This window comes from Mirounga leonina, unplaced genomic scaffold (genome assembly GCF_011800145.1).
Source record: "Mirounga leonina isolate KUSES-001 unplaced genomic scaffold, KU_Mleo_1.0 Mir_174, whole genome shotgun sequence".
Taxonomy (NCBI): Eukaryota; Metazoa; Chordata; class Mammalia; order Carnivora; family Phocidae; genus Mirounga; species Mirounga leonina.
In genome coordinates this window covers 20,023,811-20,045,226 of record NW_023270451.1, presented here as the reverse complement: position 1 = coordinate 20,045,226, position 21,416 = coordinate 20,023,811, and the positions used below count along the sequence as shown (strand labels likewise).

General features: G+C 38.9%; 2 protein-coding genes across 9 annotated transcripts in view; one reads left to right on the top strand and one right to left on the bottom strand.

The window, feature by feature from the left end:
- Positions 1–15,613, bottom strand: part of ANKIB1 (ankyrin repeat and IBR domain containing 1) — a 146,933-nt gene extending 131,320 nt beyond the window's left edge. For all 6 annotated transcript variants that reach the window (XM_035020536.1, XM_035020534.1, XM_035020535.1 and 3 more), the window contains exon 1: positions 15,128–15,613. The gene's annotated coding sequence lies outside the window, so the exon portion shown is untranslated. The remainder of the gene's footprint in view (positions 1–15,127) is intronic.
- Positions 15,614–15,718: 105 nt separating this feature from the next.
- Positions 15,719–21,416, top strand: part of KRIT1 (KRIT1 ankyrin repeat containing) — a 50,609-nt gene continuing 44,911 nt past the window's right edge. Inside the window, exons 1-3 of one of the 3 annotated variants that reach the window (XM_035020543.1) lie at positions 15,719–16,185; positions 19,734–19,862; positions 20,793–20,952. In XM_035020543.1, coding sequence (XP_034876434.1) covers positions 19,761–19,862; positions 20,793–20,952 — 262 coding nt within the window. In that variant the 5' untranslated portion in view covers positions 15,719–16,185; positions 19,734–19,760. The remainder of the gene's footprint in view (positions 16,186–19,733; positions 19,863–20,792; positions 20,953–21,416) is intronic. The other 2 variants (XM_035020541.1, XM_035020542.1) reach the window with 2 other exon arrangements.

Genomic DNA, 21,416 nt, shown 5'->3' with positions numbered 1-21,416 from the left:
TTAATGTACCCATAAGCAACAGTGTAACTCTGAACATCACAGTAAGCAAACTCTATCCATCCATCCATCCATCCATCCATCCATCCATCCATCCATCCATCCATCCATTTTGCTGACAATAATAGCTATCAGCTAGACTCAATTCACCAAACTTAGGTGTTTCAGCAGCCTTTTACACTAACTTCTAAACAAAAGTACGAAACTTGAAAAAGGTTTTGAGAGTACACTTTCCCTCCATTCCTAATGATTTCCTCCATTTGCAAGGCAACTGGTCCCTTATCTACCTCAGGGACTTTAAAAAATCTGGAGAGAAAAAAACTGGGTATGTTTACTGTTTTGACCTCTCACCTGGTTCAGAACTCAGGCAAGGAACAGAGAGCCTTCCAAACTCAACAAAATACCAAACTTTTTTTTTTCCCCCAACTAGGCTCCACGCCCAGTGCAGAGCCAACATTGGGGTTTGAACTCACAACCCTGAGATCAAGACCTGAGCTGAGATGAGGAGTCAGAGGCTTAACCAACTGAGCCACACAGACACCCCCCACCAAGTTTCTTAAAACATCTTTTAAGGAAGGTGAAAAACCTAAGCTTTATCCCTTTTAACAAAGTACCACTGATTCTCATGAAAATGAAACTTCCAAAACCGACTGCAAAACTGAAGTATATAAACATTAAAACTATAACGACAAAATGCTAATCAATGGATTAATTTTGCTCTTCTTTAAAGAAGTGCAACTTACAGGGGCTCCTGGGTGGCTCAGTGGGTGAAGCATCTGCCTTGGGCTCAGGTCATGATCCCAGGGTCCTGGGATCGAGCCCTGCATTGGGCTCCCTGGTCAGTGGAGAGTCTGCTTCTCCCTCTGCCTCTCCCCCACCTCCCGGCTTGTGCTCTCTCTCTCTCTCTGTCTCACTCACTCTCTCTCTGATAAATAAATAAAATCTTAAAAAAAAAAAAAAGGAAATGCAACTTACAGATTTACTGTATAGAGTTAAATTTCAGATAATGTTGTTAATGGAAATATTTAACAACAGCTTAAATAATACATGTGCAGAAGCAGACTGGGGAAAAAAAAAAAAAGCCAGAAGGCTATAACTATAAGAAGATCTCATGGAAAAAAACTTGTCCTGTGGTTTATGTACCCTGTGTCATTTAAGCTGCACAACAATTCCACCTACATTTTACAGTAAAGAAACACAGGCTTTGAGAGTTAAATTATTTTGGAGAGGCCTTCTGGTATATTTAGAAAATTGTATAAACTTCAGTTTGAATCCTGCTATAACATTTACTAGCTTATAAGCTACTCGAAAGTTTTGAGACTCTTCCCTAATATGTAAAAGTAGATAATTAAGCTTCCATTGCTGGACTATAATAAAATAGGATGACAAAAATACATAAAATATATTCCAATATTTGCTAAATAGTAGGTACTCAATATAATGTAGTCATCATCGCTATTACTAACTTGCCTAGGATCATAGCTATGTCTAGTTCTAAAAACTTCTTTCCTTCCTTAAAAATACTTAAGATTATACAGAGAGCATAAAATTGGAAAGAAAAGTATAGAAAATAGAAAAGTATAAAGAATAAAATAAAAAGATCACTATAATCCTCAAACCCTGTAATAATCACAATAAACACACACTGGCATGTTTTTTATATGTATAGAGCCTTCTTTCAAGTGAAGAACTGGATCAAGGCATATAATAAAATTGGAACTTCTTTCTTTTGTATTTAGGTTTTATCACGAGCATTTTTCATTTGATTAAATATTCCTTGAATACATAATTTTAGTAATATCAAAATCTGACAGATAATATTTTAGTCCGTTCTCCATTGCTTTATATTAAATTGGTTCTAATGTGTCCACTATTATGGATAAACTTATGTGTATCTTTGAACCTATGCTTTTTTTCCCCCACGGATGTCTTAAGCTATGTAGCAATATGTGTTCTCAGCAAAGCCCCAACTACTACATGTTGACATTCAAGTATTGGTTTGCATCTGAAAGAAAGAATTCATTTATACTTTATATATTTTTAGCTACCGATAGTGAATCTTAGCACTAAGTTCTATTACATTCTATTGCCACAGCAATGAAATATAATTAAGGTTAAAGACTTCCTCATGTTTGTTCCCTGTTTTCCAAATCATAGCCACCCGCAGTCTGAGACTGGAAACTCTCCAATATCAGAAAACAAGAAACTGAGTCTTATGTATTTGACTTAATGTTTTTAAATTCATTTTATATTCCACATATCTTAATGAAGTAATGAAGGACATAGGAATATAACAACCTTTAACACCTAAATGAATTTAACACCTAAAAAAGATACGAAGAATTGAGATTTGAGCCACTTACGCTTTCCTGCATCCTGAAGAAACGGCAACTGGATGAACATAAGGGCTGCAGTGACTCTGATTTCAGACTAAAAACTTATCAGCTAGATTCAAATGATTCCATGATTCCAAACGTGACCCGACAATAGGGTACAATATCCGAAATGAAAAATCCAAAGTGTAGGACTTCCATAACAAGTACATAAAAGTCAAATCTTGTTGAGCCCAGAAAAAATGAGTAAGAGAGCAAGGAGTGTCTGTGGGACCTACCTGATCCCATAAAGGTAGTTATGAAGCACTGGTTACACAAAAAACACTAAAACCTACAAAACTCTCGGAAATCAAAACAGGGGGATGCCTGGGTGGCTCAGTCGGTTGAGTGTCTGCCTTTGGCTCAGCTTGTGATCCCAAGGTCCTGGGATCGAGTCCCGCATCGGGCTCCCTGCTCCGTGGGAAGCCTGCTTCTCCCTCTCCCACTCCCCCTGCTTGTGCTCTCTCCCTCCTTCTCTCTTTCTGACAAATAAATAAATGAAATCTTTAAAAAAGAAAGGAAGAAAGAAAGAAAAATCAAAACAGGACCACGTACTCTCAATCCAGGTTTACAAGGGGAAACAGGTACTGACCTTTCTTGGCTATGGTATAAAGTTATAAGTCATGATATAGAGTCACGTAAAAGCAACATGCATACCAAAATAGCACTATGACTGTTGGGAAACACCACAATCAATGACAATGAATAATTCATATACTTTACAGAGGATTAAAGAATGCTTAATTATTTCCCAAGATAATATATGAACTTAGGAATTACAATTTATGCAAACTGTATATTGCAATAAAAATCAAACAGTAATTTCAAATTGAACAAGAGAAGCATGAATGTATCATTTTTAGAAGAGGGACCAGCAGAATAATAAGTGCTAGAAGCAAAGATTGGTAGCCTATGCTGGAAGCACATGATTATTGGATGCATTTCTCAAAGGAAAGGCATACTCCTCTAGGCAGATAAAATCATAAATTCATGTCACAAGTATTTACTGAGCACCTGCCATTTGCCAGGCATGTAGGGAAAGAGAACAAAAACAAAATAAACTAAAATCCCTGTCCCCATGGAGTTTACAATATATTCAGGTAAGGTGTTACAATGACAAAGCCAAGAAGGGGATGGAGTTTTGGGATGATCAGGGAATGTGACACTTGAGTAAAACAGGTAAAGTAGTGAACTGTGGGATACTTAGGGGAAAGAGTATTCCGGGCAGGGTAAAAAGCCAGTGAAAGGAGCATGCCCTATGCATTCAAGGAACAGAAAGGAGGCCAGTATTATCGTAGTGTACAGTGAGGAAGAAAGGAGTAGGATATGAAGTCAAGAGAAGTAATGGGGGCAAATGGACTGTTCAGGGTCTTTTATAGGGTCATCATAAATCACTAGGCTTTTATTCTGGTAAAAAAGAAAAGCCACTAAAGTGTTTTTGGGAGAGGAATGAAAGACCTGACTTATATTTAACAGGACCACCCTGGCTGGCTGTCTAAGAAGACTAACAGGAGTGGCAGCAAGGCTAGAAGCAGGGGGACTATTTAGGAAGTGGCTGCGGTCATCCAAGTAAAAGTTGATGGTAGCTTGGATCTGGGAGGTGGCAGTGGAGGTGGTGAATACTTGATCAGATTTTGGATGTACTCTGAAGGTAAGGATGGGATTTGCTGATAGACTGGAAGTGGGAGTGAGGGAGAAGAAAAAAGGAGTCCACAGTTCTTGGCCTGAGCACCTGGAAGGGTGGAATGACCATAACTGAGAGGGGATGACTGCAGGCGGTGAAAGTACAAGTGGGAAGGAAGGTGGGGGATCCGCTTAAAATTGAACCTGTTACATCTGAGAGGCCAACAAGATGTCAGGTAGGCTATACAAGTGTGAAGCTGAGGAGAAAGGTCTGGGCTGGAGATACAGTTTGGAAGTTAACAACGTATAGATTGTATGCTTTTTGGGTAAGCAATTTAATATTAAGATATAAAGCCAATGACGTTTTCTACAGTATTTTCCCAATTTTAAAATGTTGAAAATTTTCTTCAGCCAATCTAATGGAGACTACTGACTGATAAATTATTTAGTATATACAATGTTAAAAAGGATACAAAAACATAGAAGCCAGAAACCCAATTAGGGAGAAAGAAGTATACATAAATGACATCAGGAGTAAAGGGTATGAAAAAGGAAGGTGGTGAAAGGAATCACAGAGACTTTTAGTCTATATGAGTTTTATTTTTATTTTTTAAGATTTTATTTATTTATTTGAGAGAGTGCGAATGTGCGCATGAGCAGATGGAGGGGCAGAGGGGGAGAGAAAGGTAGACTCCCCACTGAACCGGGAGCCTGATGTGGGGCTGGATCCCAGGACACCTGAGCTGAATTCAGAGGCTTAACTGACAGAGCCACCCAGGTGCCCCTAGGCTATAGGACTTTTAGGTTATACATCAGCACACTGACATCATGGTACATACTCTACTTAAAACTGGTCCTTGACATGTAGTTGATGCTGCCTAGGTTTAAGGGCCCAAAATTCCAAATGAAGAGAGTTCTCTTTTAAGTCATATTCTAGATAGCAGGTGGATAAGAGAAGTTCCTAACTAAATGGACCTGAACCCTATTTTTTCCAACTTTAATCTAACCTGCACCTATTAATCTTCCTGTGTCCATGCAACTGTGTTTTTACCTTCTAAGATAAGGTTTGGAATTATAGTTTCCTTCATTTTATCTCCCCCCATCAGAGTTCCTCATCTAAAGAACTCTGGACACAGAAAAATGATTTGAAGAACAATTTTTAAAATTCTCCAAGTGCTTCTATACAACTAGTACTATTTTAGAAGCCTAAGGGAGAAATAAATTAATTTCACACAATAGATGCCAGCAACATCAGCAGCACTTGGGAAATTATTAGAAATGAAAACTCTCAGGTTTCACCCCAAACTTACTGAATCAGAAACTCTGGGGGTGGGGCCAGCAATCTGTGTATTAACAAGCCCTCCCAGTGATTATGATACATGCTCAACTTTGAGAACCTCTAGCTCAGAACATTAAGGTTTAATTTTCTCAAGGAGCATCAGTTGAAAAGGCTACTAAACTATAATCCTTGAGTATAACAACCTTATTATTTTGCACTTTTGACTGCCTTATGTATCTGGCATTTAACCCACGTTCTAAGTTGTAAATAGTTAAAAAATCAGAAGTAACACCTCCCTCCGAATTTCTGGAGAATGTTTTTCTTCATTCTATGATACCAAGTTCTCAATGCAACCTCTATCTTTCCTTTCTTGTCCTCCCTATTCTATAGAAAAGGTAATTTTTTTTTTCAATCAGAATATCATATGCTAACTTTTCAAGTAATTTTGTAGATGTCATGTCAAGTCACATTTCAGAGCAAGAAAAACCCTCAGAAGATTACAGTTGACTCTTAAACAACATGGGGGTTGGGGTGCTGGAGCCTACACGGTAAAAAATCTACATATATCTTTTGACTCCCCCAAAACATAACTGCTAACAGCCTACTGTTGAGTGGAAGCCTTACTGATAACATAAAAAATTGATTAACACACATTTTGTACATTATATGTATTATATACTGTATTCTTATGCCATGCCATGCCAGAGTCTTGTCCTCCACTGTCCTATCAGTTCAATACTAAATTTCCCAGAAAAAAATCTCAAGACTGTTTATAACAACTGTTTTGTTCAGATAATGTGGCAATTTTTCTAACCAACATTTCTATCTTCCTGGTTATACTCCATTCACCACGGAGACTGCCTGGAGAAAGCCAGAGTGTAGCTCCTTTGATATTTTGTGTTCCAAGCTGAAAACCATTTTAATTGTCCTCTAATCTTAGTTCACAAGGGTTCGGAGGTAACTTACAAGCAACATACTGATAATTAAATAAGCTAAGGGGAAATAAGTGCTGTGGAAGGTAGCACAGCCTTCCACATGGAAAGAATATGAGCTTTGGAGCCATGAAACTGGGTTCGAGTTTTAATTCGAGTCCTTACTTGCCCTCATTTTATAGGATAGAAACCATATTAGTATACTGCCTCATATTGTTGATATATTTATTTTTAGTTATCTTAAAATATAAACTCCTTGAGAAAAGAAACTATGTTTTATATAATTCTGTATTACCCACATCATATTCACATAGGTGTTCAATAAATATTTATTTAACTAATATGGAATAAATTTTATTATTTGTTTTAAAGTAAGTTCTATGCCCAACATGGGAATGAAAACTCACAACCTCGGGGTGCCTGGGTGGCTCAGTTGTTAAGCGTCTGCCTTCGGCTCAGGTCATCATCCCAAGGTCCTGGGATCAAGCCCCGCATTGGGCTCTCTGCTCTGCGGGAAGCCTGCTTCTCCCTCTCCCACTCCCCCTGCTTGTGTTCCCTCTCTCGCTGTCTCTCTCTCTCTGTCAAATAAATAAAATCTTAAAAAAAACCAAAAAACAAAAAAAACCCACTCACCACCTCAAGATCAAGAGTCACATACTCTGCCCATTGAGCCAGTCAGTCGCTCCTAATATGGAACAGATGTTAATGTATCACATAAACTTCCTACCTAGTAGGTGCCCTTGCTTCCAGATCCCATACCCAAAGCACCTCCCACCAACTACAACTAGCTTACCTTTATCAAAAGACAAATCTGATCTTGCCCAGTTCCATTTTAAAACCTTCCCAAGACTTCCAGCCCCTGGAATTAAGGAAAAGTCCCTGCCCAAACCAGAATTTATCTTATCCCAGCCTATCTCTTACAACTCAGACCCACGTCTGAATTACTAAAGCTCCTGGAAGTTCTTCCCATACCCTTAACAAGCTCCTCCTTAATAGGCTAACTCCTACAAGTCATTCAAGTCTCAACTTAAAAGCCATTTTCTCCATCAAGTTCCCTGATCATAGCTGGTCAACCCTCAACTAACACAGTTAGATGTCCTGCCTCCCTAAGTTGGTAACAGTCAATTTACCACCTAATATTATAATGAAATATTTAATCTGCTTCTCCAATTATCTGGTAAACTTTCTGATAACAAGGGTCACATCATACTGAGTTTTATATCCACTGTTTACCATAGTTACTGGTATATAAAATGCCTTTAATTAATATTATTTATTGAACATAAGGATAAAGTCCTATGTTCTTAAAATCATTAGTTTCCAGGGCACCTGGGTGGCTCAGTCGTTAAGTGGCTGCCTTCGGCTCAGGTCATGATCCCAGGGTCCTGGGATTGAGCCCCACATCAGGTTCTCTGCTCAGCGGGAAGCCTGCTTCTCCCTCTCCCCCTCCCTCTGCTTGTGTTCCCTCTCTCGCTGTGTCTCTCTCTGTCAAATAAATAAAATCTTTAAAAAAAAAAAATCATTAGTTTCCAATTTGAGAATATAATGTTTATTTCCCTGTATGCCTATAAATAACTTTGGAAAAAAGCCCATAGTTGCCTAATGGGTTAAAGAGAAAGATTCTGGGGCCTTATTCTGCACATACGTTTATTATGAAACAGAAAGCAAAATCAGTATTATTATTTTCAAAGAACAGAGAAAATATTTCAGAAGAACTTGCTATTTTGGGGGACCTGCTTTGTCTTGGCCTCATCCCCCAGAAGTTACAGTCACCAAACTGGAGTTGATCCTCAGTTAAAACAAGCAGAGCAATGAATGATGAAAGAAAAAACAGAAGGAAGTTATTTCTCAGCCTGAATGCCACCTGAGACCAAAAGGTGACTGAAAGAAAGACAAATGAGCCTGAATTCCTGACAGCATTGTGGAAGCACCATAACAGCTCTGGATGGCCTATCACTAATTTCTCATTATTTAAGGAAAATGATACCCCTAATTTGTTTATATCACTCTTTTTTGGATTTCTAGAGCAACTGAACATGATTCCTAAGACAATACAAAGTTAGAAGAAAATTTAGGAAAAAAGTTTATATTACCTAATATAGGAGAGAGATATTCTCAAGACAGGAACAAGCAGAATCCACAGAGAAAAAGACAGACACAAATGATTATATGAAATACCCCCCACCCAAATGTATGGCAAATGATGCCATACACTAAGACCAAAAAAAAGACAGACTGACAAAACATATTGGCAAAGAAAGCTAAAGGATTACATTGATAACATATCAAAGAGAACCAAAAAATTGATAAGGAAAAAAATCCAATAGGAAAAAATGAGTAAAGGTATGAATGAGCAATTCATAGAATTGAAAAATCAAAAGGACCAACTAATATATCAAAAGATGCTCAGCTTCACTTCACAAAAGATGCTCAACTTCATTTCAAGTTAATGAAATGCAGAATTAAGCACCAAAAGAAACTTTTTACTCATTTTATTGCAAGAACAAAAACAAAAACAAAAACCAGCAATAGTTTGTGGGAGAAATACTCTTGGACATTAATGATGGCAATAAGAATTATATCATTTCTGAAAAATAATCTGGCATTATTTAAAATTAAAATAGCATGTACTGTGTACAAGATACTCATTGCAATATTGTTCATAATAGACTAGAGACAACCTAGATGTCCAAAATGAACACAGATATGGTTTCAGATATCTATTGCTACATTCCAAACTTAATGCCTCAAAACAATTATGTTATTTCTCACAATTAGGGAGGCTGCTGGGCAGGGGTTTTTTTTGTTTTTTTTTTTGCTGGTTTCACCTCTGGTTCCTCTGTGGGTACATTCAGCTAAAGAGTCAGCTGGGCTAGCAGATCCAAGAGTCCACTTTCATGTCTGTTGGTAGATGCTGTCCACTGGGGAGTCTTGATTCACTTCCAAGAGACCTCTCATCCTCCTATAGGCTAGACCAGCTTCCTTACATGGCAGTTGCCGGAAATCATCCCTTGAAGGTCTCTTAAGGGTTAACCTCCAGATCTCACACATCACTTCTACCATATTCATTGGTCAAAGCAAATCACAGGGTCAACCAAGACTCAAGAGATGGAGAAATAGATTATGCCCCTAGAGAGAAGCAGCAAAGCCACACTACAAAGGAGAATGGACCAGGATGAAAGGAATTTATGGTTGTTAATCATTCACCACAGGTAGGTAGGGGTGTGTGTGTGTGTGTGTGTCTGGATATACACACACACACACACATGCACGCACACAATGGAATATTATATTGTCATTAAAAAATAAAGTGTGGAACATTTAATATAGTATGTTATCATTTTTATGTGGGAAAATTATGTATACATTTCATCACATATATGTATGTTTATAAACCCTGGAAATACACTTAAAAATTAAACTAATGAAATACTGGGCCATACAAAGTAGTCTGCATGCTGGCTGAGGATAAAGGGCACTGAGGGCATGTTAGGAAGGCCAGCAGAGTTGTGAGCCAACTAGTCAGAGGCGAGGATAAATGGGTGTTGTGTAGAGATGGGCAGCTGCAGAGTTGTAGGCCTAGTCAGGAGTTGTAGATCCACAAAAAGGCACAGGCCAGCAGGCCCAGCAGTCAGTGACGCAGCGTGGTAGAAGACGGTCTACATGGCAGGGAGAATGGTAGCACACTGAGGAATTAAGTCAAACAACTGGGCAAATGATAATTACACTGAGGCTAATGTGAAGCCAAGTTTCCTACTGCCAGAGAAGGCATTTATAAATGTGGAAAGGAAGAAGGCTAGAAAGAACCCTGGAGTATTAGACTGGAATTGAAAGTATAGGGACAAACTTATGGTTTAATTCATATATACACCCAGGTACGGAAATAATTATAGGTAATATATATGTGTCTGTTACATATGTCTGAGTATACAAACCATACTCAGAGTCATACATTTCCTAGTTCCTGTAAGTAATGACACCCCAGTAGCAATGAGCACACTAAGCCCCTAAATCTTTGTTTTTAAATACCATTTTTTACAAAAACAAACAACAATAACAAAGACCAAACAGGATTCCTTGGAGAAATGGCTGATTCCAGGGCTAGACCAGGCAAAGTACAGAATGAACAAGGAACAGCATGTTCTGCCAGAAATGCACAATGAATGAGATGGGAGCATGATAAATAGGCATAGGAGCCAGCTTGAAGGGGCTCCCGCAGGCTATATCAGGAACAATTTAAACAGCAAAATAAGTAATAATAGTAACAAATCACAACAAATTAAATAAGATAGAAATCCACAAGTCCTTACTGATTTAATAAATAAACAATTAAATGGGGGAGAAAGGATAAAATCCCAACTAATACAAGTAGAAGAAATAAGAGAGTAATATCATTTGGCAATCATCATAGAAGTGGTTAATTAAGGTGACAGTCTTCACTGATACTTACATTAAGGCTAGTGACTAGAGACATTTGATGAGAAACAAGATGCTGGCGTAATTTTGAAATACCTCTCCACAAATACTGATCAAATACAAAAGGATACCAAAATGATCGACATTTTATTTATTATTATTTTTTACATTATTATTATTTTTTTAGATTTTATTTATTTGACAGAGAGAGACACAGCGAGAGAGGGAACACAAGCAGGGGGAGTGGGAGAGGGAGAAGCAGGCTTCCCGCTGAGCAGGGAGCCTGACGTGTGGCTCAATCCCAGGACCCTGGGATCATGACCTGAGCCGAAGGCAGATGCTTAATGTCTGAGCCACCCAGGCGCCCCAATTTATTATTTTTTAAAGATTTTATTTATTTATTTGACAGAGGGTGAGCGAGTGAGAGTGCCCAAGCAGGGGGAGCAGCAGAGGGAGAGGAAGAAGCAGGCTCTCCGCTGAGCAGGGATCCTGACTCGGGGCTCGATCCCAGGACCCTGAGATCATGATCTGAGCTGAAGGCAGACGCTTAACCCACTGAGCCACCGAGGCACCCCTGATCGACGTTTTAATCACCAGCAGTGGCAAGGCTGACATCATATGCCTCTGGAAGCAAAGTGCTAAGAGAACATAGACTCATTTCTGTGGTACTCCTGCCAGGAATGCATGAACTGACTGGAGTCATGAGGAAATATTACATGAACCTAGGTTGAGGGTCATCCTACAGAATGTAGGGCTTTGTACTTTCTAAAACTGTCATGGACGTGAAAGAGGGAAAATTGAGGTTGAAGAAGTCTGAAGAAGCATGATGACTAAACACAACATGTATTCCTGGATAGAATCCTGGACCAGAAAAGAAAGAGATATTGTTCCAACTGTTGATGAAATATGAATAGGCTCTGTGGACTAGGCAATAGTGTTGTACCAATGCTTATTTTTTTATTTAGAGAGTTATACATTGGTTATATAAGAGAGTGCCTTGCTTTTGGAAAAAATAGACACTAATGTTTACAGGTGACAATACACCATGTCTGCTCCTTGCCCCAAAAGGTTCAGAAAAAGACTATAATCATGGGTATGTATGCATGTGTTTTTACACACATATGCACACATGTATGTAATGTATGTATGGAAACAGAGAGAAAGCAGGCAAAAGAAGAAATGCAGTATTGGTCCCATTGCTGAACTAGAAAAAAAAAGTTCTATATGCCTGAAGATCTGTGTTACAGTTAACCATAATGAACTTCAGAACTGTCTTTTCTAAGGTTTCAACAACTACTGAATATTACATTGATAGAATATAATTCATGTGCTTTAGAAAATAAACAATATTAATACCTTATGAAATGAGAATCTATGCAAAGCATTATTAGAGAATTAAAAATTGCTATAACTATATTACAACTTTTTTCTTACAGAGGAATCTTAAGGTTGAATCTTCTCTAGCATATTTCGAGTAAAAACAACATTCAGCATTACTATACATCAGAATCTGTGTGGTTTTTAAATGGGAGATAAAAAACTCCTTAAGACTGTTGTAAGAATTGAATGAAATTATGTATATAAAGCATTTAGCATGGTGGCCAGTACAAGTTAAGCACTCATAAATGGCATTTAATGTATTTATTCTTATAGAAAGGATACGAAACAACCCCCAAATACAGTAAAGTGACTTCAAAACCTATTAGAGATGTCTGTAAAGGCAAATGGATATAATCACAGTCAAGTATCTAGACTGGCAAATTCAATGAGGAAAGCTATTGTAATTTATTTATACTTGCAGTCCCAGAATCTAACATACTGCCTGGCATACACAGTAGGCATTCAATAAAGATTTACTGAAATGAACTGAGTATGAAAGTAAGTTAACTCAAAAGAGAAAAAACGGTAGTCTGAGACTGTCTGAAAAATAAACTTAGAGTCCAAAAATTATTATTCCCTAAGCAAGTCACTTTGAGAAAGGAAATAAAATACATAAGCATTTTTAAAACCATGCACAGAAACTCCCCTCAGACTCTTTTAAATAATGACTGAGCCACTTTCAAATCTGTTTTGGCAAATGTGTCACATATAAGTCTAATATTACAGAAAAGTATTATAAAATTTCATCTAAATAAATGTTGTGTTCATCCTCAAACAGGAAAAATGTACCCAAAACACTGAGGAATCTTTCTAACTTCCACTCAAGGAGACTCAGATGAGCTTAATTCAAGTTCTTCCATCTATTTATATATGCAAATTAGCTTGAACTTTTACTTACAAGTACATTGTAAATACACAGATTTCACTTTCACAAGTTCAACTGCACACTCCAGTAAAGGAAGAGGAAAGAAAGAAAATCAGCTCTCTCAAAAGTGGGCAGTGCTATAGGAGTACAAAAGAGTAACCAGAAAAACTTTTGTTTCAGCAGCCACCTGTTAGAACTCACCCTTATGGCATAATCTGCATGGTTTGGGAACATTTTCAGATTGAAAACTCAAAATTCCCAGTGCAGTTGGCAAAGGAAAAAGTGTATTATGAAAATACAGTGCTATCTTCCCCACTACTTCCAAAGATAACAGGGATCAATAGACTTTTTAAAAAAGAAGAAGAGGGAAAAAAAGACTTCCAAGTTATGGCCAATTACCTCACATTTGGAAACTCATCAATTTTCTGAAAAGCAAAACCATACCTTTAATAATACACTCAACTCTGTACAGAGCTTGGCTTCTGAAACAAGCCAGTAAAGTATACTTCCAGATAGACAGCTGGAGCTACATCTCCTGAGCCTACTTTAAACTAAAATCTGTGAACAATACGAAGTTATAAATCAAGTAACAGTTCCAAATCAAGTGCTAAAAGAAAGTTTTGAAAACAACGACAAAAATCATCATTAAACACATCTACGTTTCTTAACACAATGACTATGTTTTCAGAAAAAAAATAAACCAAGGCTACCAGGTACATTACAGAACAGTTTACAGAATAGTAACAAAGAACTGCAATATGCAGAGTAAAATTATTCTTAAATTATTATTTACTTCCAGGCGCCTGGGTGGTTCAGTCATTAAGCGTCTGCCTTCGGCTCAGGTCATGATCCCTGGGTCCTGCGTCCTGGGATCGAGCCCTGCGTTGGGCTCCCTGCTCTGCAGGAAACCTGCTTCTCCCTCTCCCACACCCCCTCTGCTTGTATTCCCTCTCTCGCTGTCTCTCTCTCTCTGTCAAATAAATAAATAAATAAATAAAATCTTAGAAAAAAACTTATTTGCTTCCTATAGTGTCCTGGAAAGTGTCATCAGCATGAAGTCGTGTTAAGAGCTATTGTTCAGGCACTGACAGCATTACAGTTATTTTTAAATCTAATTTCTGGAAAGTTCTGCAGTGGCAGTTTAAAAAGCAAACTAAATTCAAAAAGAAAAAATGCCTAGCCTTTAATCTGGAAATACAATTGAAGATATCCACAGTTAATTCCTTTTTCAAACTAAGAAGCAGTAAGGTCATAGGCACAAGTGTGTAACATCTGTAGGTGGCTGATCTAAATCAGTAAAAAAGTCTCTCTGAAATGAACGACTTAAAATAATATCTTACCAAATACAATCTGAGATGATCTTTAAAAATCAGGTTAGTGTTTTTTAACCACTAACAAAACTTTCCAATGCAAAATTTTCCACATCACACACACACTTCGTAAATTAAGAACTAAATGTAAATCCAAAAAAACCAAAAATTATTTAAAGACATAAAAACATATTGGAAATATTAGCCCTTTGTTTTTTACATTCATTTCTTAGATCTACTAGCAAAGCTATTCTGGAATGGGTCTTCATTCCAATACAAGATTGTTTAATATGTCAATTCCGTGTGAATAGAGCTTGTGAGATTCTTAAAACCTCCTCAGGAGATGCTTAATTACAGCTCTAGTTCCAATTTCCTGCGACTCTAACAGCAATGTACAGAAAAGAGCTTATACACAGTTAAGAAGGGAGAGGAATGAAGGTCCAGGGAGCGACCCATTCTTTTGTTTTGGTGGCAGACGCTGCAAAAATAAAGGTCCATCAGAGCTATCTGCACCTATCCCCACCCATCACAACGATGCACAGCACTTTCATCCATCCGCTCAAGACCTTCTAGCCCACCAGATCCGCCGAACCCGTGGCTTTCCACGTCTCAAAAGATGGGCGGGGGAGGCTCCGAGGTCTGGGATACAGAGAGAAAGAGAGGGAGGGAGGACACAGATCTTTGAGGACAGAGGGACAAGGAGATGCATCTGGCTGGGGAGGATGGGACGCGCCACTGAGATTTGCAAATTCGCTAGGAGAAAAGCCCCACGGGACCGACAGAGGATGTTGCCTGTTCAGGGATGGGGACAGAGAGGGGTACAATCCTCCACAAGAGGAAGGAGACACATTAGTGGAAGACCCGTGAGGGCGTGAACTAGGCAGCGCTGAACTCGGAGCCAAAAAGGGTTGAGATAGCCTCATACACACTCGTATGGTGAAGCTGAGACTTACGGTTACTTCCCGGGCTGAGGGTAAGGGTCGGGTGGACCCCGCAGCTCTGCAGTTCTGCCACCGCCGTGGCCGCCTCTGCCTCTCGCGCGGAGCAGGTGACCTCAGGTACCCTCCCCACCCCACCCACCCAGGCGGGCGCCCCCTCCTCGCCCGCCCGGGTGCGCCCGCCGGGCAGAGGCTGCTGGGGCTGAGGGTGCGCACTAGAGGCCCGCGAGGAACGCTGCGTGAGACGGAGGCTCCCGCGACGAGGCTCAGATTAGGCGGGCGCCCCCCATCCCTCTCTGGCCGCCGCGCCGCCTCACTCAAGGGAGGGGAAGAGGGGGCGGTGGCTTTTGCCTCCGCCTCGCGGTCAAGTCCGGCTCATGCTCAAGCCCTGCGCGCGCGCACGCAGCCCGGGCCGTCCTCCTCCCCTCCCCCGCTGCCGGCTCAGCCGCTGGCGTGCCGGCCGCTGCCACCCCTGTCCTCGAGGCACCGCCACCAACCCCAGACAGCCCGCAGCCCCAGCGGGAAGCAGCAGGAACGGCAGCAGCTCGTCCGTCGACCCGGAAGCTCTTCCGCCGCCAACCGCGACGCTGCAAGGGGTGTAAACCCGGAAGTGATTTTCTCGCCCCGGTAGCGGCGGGATGGAAAGCAAAGGACTTTGAAGACCTGGAAACCCCTAATTTCGGGAGAGGGTAATATCGTGCTGAGGTGCGAGGAGAGGGAAGGACAATAAAGAACTAGTCGGCAAGAGTTTCTCCGAGTCCAGAGACCCGGGCTCTTGAGGCGCGTTTTGGAAAGCGCGGCCGAACACGCCAGGCGGCTTCTGGTGGCCACCAAGGGTTTTCCTGTCACAGGAAGTTAGGCCCGGCTGCTGGGAAACAGAAGGGAAGGAGGAATGAGAAAGCGGTGACGGCACCCCGCCCCGCAGGTGACTGTCCCACCCAGTGAGTTGAATGTAGCGGCCCGGGAGGTGCTCGGCCGCCCTCACGGGTGAGACGAGGAGGAGCGAGAACCAGACTACAGCGAGAGAAAACAGAGGTGGGAGGCTGAACTATCTCCACATCTAGTTTCTCCAGGCAAGGAATTTATTTCTTACTAGTAACGAAGAAGCCAGAGCCACTCTTGGGGTGGCAGCTCTTTGAGCAAAGAGGCGTGCACGTCCTTTCCTGGCAGTGGACGTTGATGGGTGGTGGCAGAGGAAAAACCTAGGCAGATTGTTTATTTTTGTCATTTCAGGGAAAGCGATTCACAACTTGTCATTCCAGTTCAACTCGCCTCTACACTTCTTTCCATCTTTTGAGGCTTTTGGCTTTCTTTGCTTTTTATTCATGGTGTTTTTTATCTTCAAAAGAAATCTTTGATGTAGCTTGGCCTGACTCAGGATCTCCCTCCCATTCCCTTTGCACTCTCTTGGAGAGCTTCTGTGCCTTCAGTTTGTTTGCAAATGCGTCTTTCTCTCTGCACCTACAGTCTCTTAACTGCTTTGATGGCGTCATCTTATTTGGGGGAAATGCCAAAAATACAGATATGTTTCCATACAAGAATAGAAAAACAATTCACTCCATGATCTTTGCCCCTTAACCCCATGCTACTGTATTAGTTCGTTCCCTTAAAATTGGGTTGCAGAACTACAGCAGCAGCTGGATATATAGCATATTTAGATACGCTAAGGATGAAATCATGCTCCTCCAAATAACCTTAAATAACCTTGGTATTCACCATAGGACTTCATTTGGTTCCCAATGCCAGTATTACTTATAGTTCCTTCTGTATTAGCCAAATTCATTGTAATTGCCTTCAAAAGCAATTTGAAGATTATTAAATATCTTAAATTACAGAACAGAATGTCACTTAACAGAAAGAAAATCTTTGAAAATTATCAGTGACACTTGTTGACCCTGATAAGTGATGATTAGTAGAATTAGTTGAAGGGACAAGGAGAAAGCAAGCTAACTTAGAAGTAGCACCGATGGTTCTTTCCTATTCTCCTTTATTAATACTTACTCTCTTTGTAGCAAAAAATAAAAGATTTTTATGGTCAGCAAATCCCTGTAGAGGAATTCTTACTGACATTTAGTCTCCATCTCTTTTAATGTTATAATGCTTTAAAATAGTGAATTGTTCTAGGAGAATGCGGAAGGATCAAGTAACTTAGCTACTCCACCTCAGCTTTTTTTTTTTTTTTTTCCTGTAAAACAGGGATGATGATATCTACCTTCATTAAGTTTAGGGGGAATAAAATGAATTAATATATGTAAAGCACTTAGCATAGCGTCTAGCACATAATAAGCACTGTCAGTGTTAGCTGTTCACATTATTTTACAAACATTCAATGTTGTATTCAGAAAACAAAAGCAATAAAAACTTAAGGACAGCTTGATAAAATCAAGGGAATAAAAATATGCTTTATTAATGATTTTCAACTATGTGGACAGAAAGGTTTTGTGGGTTTGGCTTGGTTTGGTTATTTAAAGTTGACATGGGTTTATGGGGCACCTGGGTGGCTCAGTTGGTTAAGCAACTGCCTTCGGCTCAGGTCATGATCCTGGGGTCCTGGGATCGAGTCCCGCATCAGGCTCCCTGCTGGGCCGGAAGTCTGCTTCTCCTTCTCCCACTCCCCCTCCTTGTGTTCCTCCTCACGCTCTCTCTCTCTCTCTCTCTCTCTGTCAAATAAATAAATAAAATGTTTAAAAAAATAAAATAAAAATAAAGTTGACATGGGTTTAAAAGATTGAGGAACATTGCTTAAGGATGGAAGAAGGTGGATCATTTTCTGTCTCAGGAACATTTTACAGAGACCTAAGATAATGTCCCATTTTTTAGTTTTTATTTATCAAGATACACTTTCCGATCATTGCTGGTAATTTCTATTAGCATGCACATTGCAGACTGGTAAATCCTCTTGTCCACTTTGACTTCTGCTTATTAAATTTACAATACCCATATTCACATACTGAATCTTTTCTTTTTCTCTGGTGTAAAAAGGCTTTAGTTTGTTAATCAGTACTCAATACAGCAAATGGTTTTATTGAAGATATTATTTACATTTTGTTAAACAGGACTGTCTGGTATAGCAAAGAAATGTTAACAAGCCTGCCCCATGGGGACTAAATGGCATAGTGATAACCAGAAATGTCCCTACATATTTTCAAATGATCCCATGTAGGGTACCACCCCCAGTTGAGAACCACATCTGCATATTTGTAAGGCCTCATTGCTTGGAACATTATCATTTATGCCTAAGCATTTTTCAGAATAGAATGAGCCATAACAAAATGCTACCTATTTCCTATACTTAGTCACTTGAACCTTTATCTAAAACTCAGTCTAAACATATTGCTGACTTTAGTGCTGCCTTTCTCTATTATTTTTAGCTGAAGTTTGTCTTTTCCAGTCCCCCTGCATGTGTTTCTGCCTTAGCAGTTTTGCCTTAATACGTTAGTAGCTTTCATTCTTTTCCTAACTTAAGCCTTTGTTTTCTTCTTTCATGTCACAGGGTATATGTATATTTCAAATATTCAAGTATGAATATTTCTTGAAAATCAATTTTTAGAATCTTTCAGGGATATGTTTACATTAAATGGTATAAAAACAAAATACTATAACCCTCATGGTTATGCCTTTTTCTATTAATCATATTTGTTTATCTTTTAAAAGTTGAGTGTAGTGTGCAGTACTAAATATTCCAGAGAAATGATGAGTATTAATAAAGCATTGTCCCAGATTTTTTTTTTTATTGTAAGTTGACCCTCACAGGGATTGATTGCTTTAAATTGTGTTTAGAAGACTAAGGATTACTTGATTTCTCTTTTAGGTGCTTAATAGAAAAAAAAAGTTTGTGTAATCGTGCTACATATGTTATACGGTGTATTCACAATACAAGGTCTTTTTTTTAAACAAGGAAGGTAGTGCTTGAAATACAGATGCTTGTTGGAAATTCCTCAATGGATTCTTAAAATTAGTCTGGGGGAAAAGTGTGTGTGTGTATAAAATACATATTTGGAAGGAAATGTTGGGAGTTACCTGGGGAATTGGTAATGGAAGTGGAGAATATTTGTAAGTCAACATCAGAAAGATTTTATCCACTGACCACATGTTTTTGACTCTGTGGTAGGCATCTCCAAGGAAAATCATAAGGTATACTTTAGCTTATCCACATGTTAAATATCAAAGTTCTTTCAAAAGATTTTGGAAAGAATGTCAATGGCAGCTGCCTATTTCCAGCTTCCAAACTATTAACAATATGACATTTACTTGTGTCATTTATGGAAAATAAGTGTGTAATATTCCAAATCACTCTTTCAGGTCATTATTTGCTTAGTATTTATAATCATATCACTTTTTTTTTTTTTAGGTCCAAAAGGCAGATTCTTATGCAGTTTAGACATACAAAAGTATGCATCTCCATTAAAATTTTTTTACCTTTCACAGAAAAAGAAAAAAGGACCAAGAGGAAATCTTAAAATTATAAGCTAAGGGTTTGAATGTTCAGGATTAAGATATAGTCATCACTAGCTTGTCTTTTAGGTAGTATATATATTCCAAATTAGAAAAATAAACATGTTATTTTTAAAATTGTTTTTCAAAGTGATTATGCTGATTATGTGTCTTTTAATATTTCAAGGGATTTCTGTGTTTGTTTTGTAAAACAATGGGAAATCCAGAAAACATAGAAGATGCGTATGTTGCTGTTATTCGTCCAAAGAATACTGCCAGTCTCAATTCTCGGGAATACAGAGCTAAGTCATATGAAGTGAGAACAATTTACTAACATTTTATTTGCTACCATTGAATGTCATTTTCATTTACATAAAGTCTTACCATATCCTCTAAATTCTTCTTGACAACCTAGATCTTGAAAAGGTAGAATTATGCTCCTAGATCTTTGCCCAACACTGTCTTTTTGTCTGTTGCATGCTTTTTGACCATTTTTCTATTGATTGATAGGTATAAATTATTAGATATTAAAAGGTAGTCATTTGAGTTTTCCTTATATAGATTTAGTTTTTAGTACAATTTATGAAATGGCTCTCAAAAATTAAAAAAAATTGCAAAAGTCAGCTCATTCCAAATTCACTGTAAATATTGTTCTTGGTTATTTCCCTAAAGAACTCTTTTTAACAGTTCATTTTAAAATATCTTTCTACCTTTAATTAAAGTTTTAGGCAATTAAGTTACTTCTCTGTAGTCCTGAATTGTATTAAATATATTAGATGTGATTGAAGCCAAAAAACCCCCGAAAAACCCTAAAACACAATTATCTTTTTTATGCAACAGATTCCAAGCATCATAGAATACTTCTACTCTAACCTAACTCCAACTAATTGCTCTAGCACTTTGCTCAAATTGCTTTTTTAAGGTTAGTTATCTGAAACCTATTAAAGGATATTGCAGAGACTCTCAGGAAGCTGCTGCTTCAGCAGTGCTCTGGTTTACTAGTTCTCAATCCTGGCTGCACTGTTGAATCATCTGGGGAACTTTAAAACTTGCAGTACCAGGGCCCCCCTCCCCAGACATTCTGATTTAATAGGTCTAAGATGAAGCTAGACATTGCTATTGTTTTAAAAGCTTCCCAGGATATTCTAATATGAAGCTGGGGTTAAGAAAGACTGCTGACTTATTATATTCTAGGGCAAGTAAACTTTATTTTAAACTTTCTCTCTTTAAACTTTTCTCATCTAAGATTTTGTTGCATGAAGTTCCCATTGAAGGACAGAAAAAAAAGAGAAAGAAAGTTTTGTTGGAAACTAAACTTCAAGGCAACAGTGAAATAACACAAGGCATATTGGATTATGTAGTAGAAACCACCAAGCCAATTTCTCCTGCAAACCAGGGTATTAGAGGTAGGAAACTTTTTTCTTGTTTTTTATTTTTTAAATACAGTTTGCTTTAAATACTTGTAGAGAAAGATACTTTTAAAAATGTATTAAGATCAGTTTCTTTTGGTTTGCCTGGCTGGCTCAGAGTCATTACTGTGAGACTTTTAATCTTGGAGTCGTGAGTTCAAGTCCCATGTTGGGTGTAAAGATTACTTAAGAATAAAATCTTTTTTTTTTTTTTTTTTAAAGGGAGGGGATCAATTTCTTTTTATGTTCCTTTCCATTAAAAAAAAACATGAGGGGCGCCTGGGTGGCTCAGTCGTTAAGCGTCTGCCTTTGGCTCAGGTCTTGATCCCAGGGTCCTGGGATCCAGCCCCGCATCGGGCTCCCTGCTCGGTGAGAAGCCTGCTTCTCCCTCTCCCACTCCCCCTGCTTGCGTTCCCTCTCTCGCTGTGTCTCTCTCTGTCAGATAAATAAATAAAATCTTT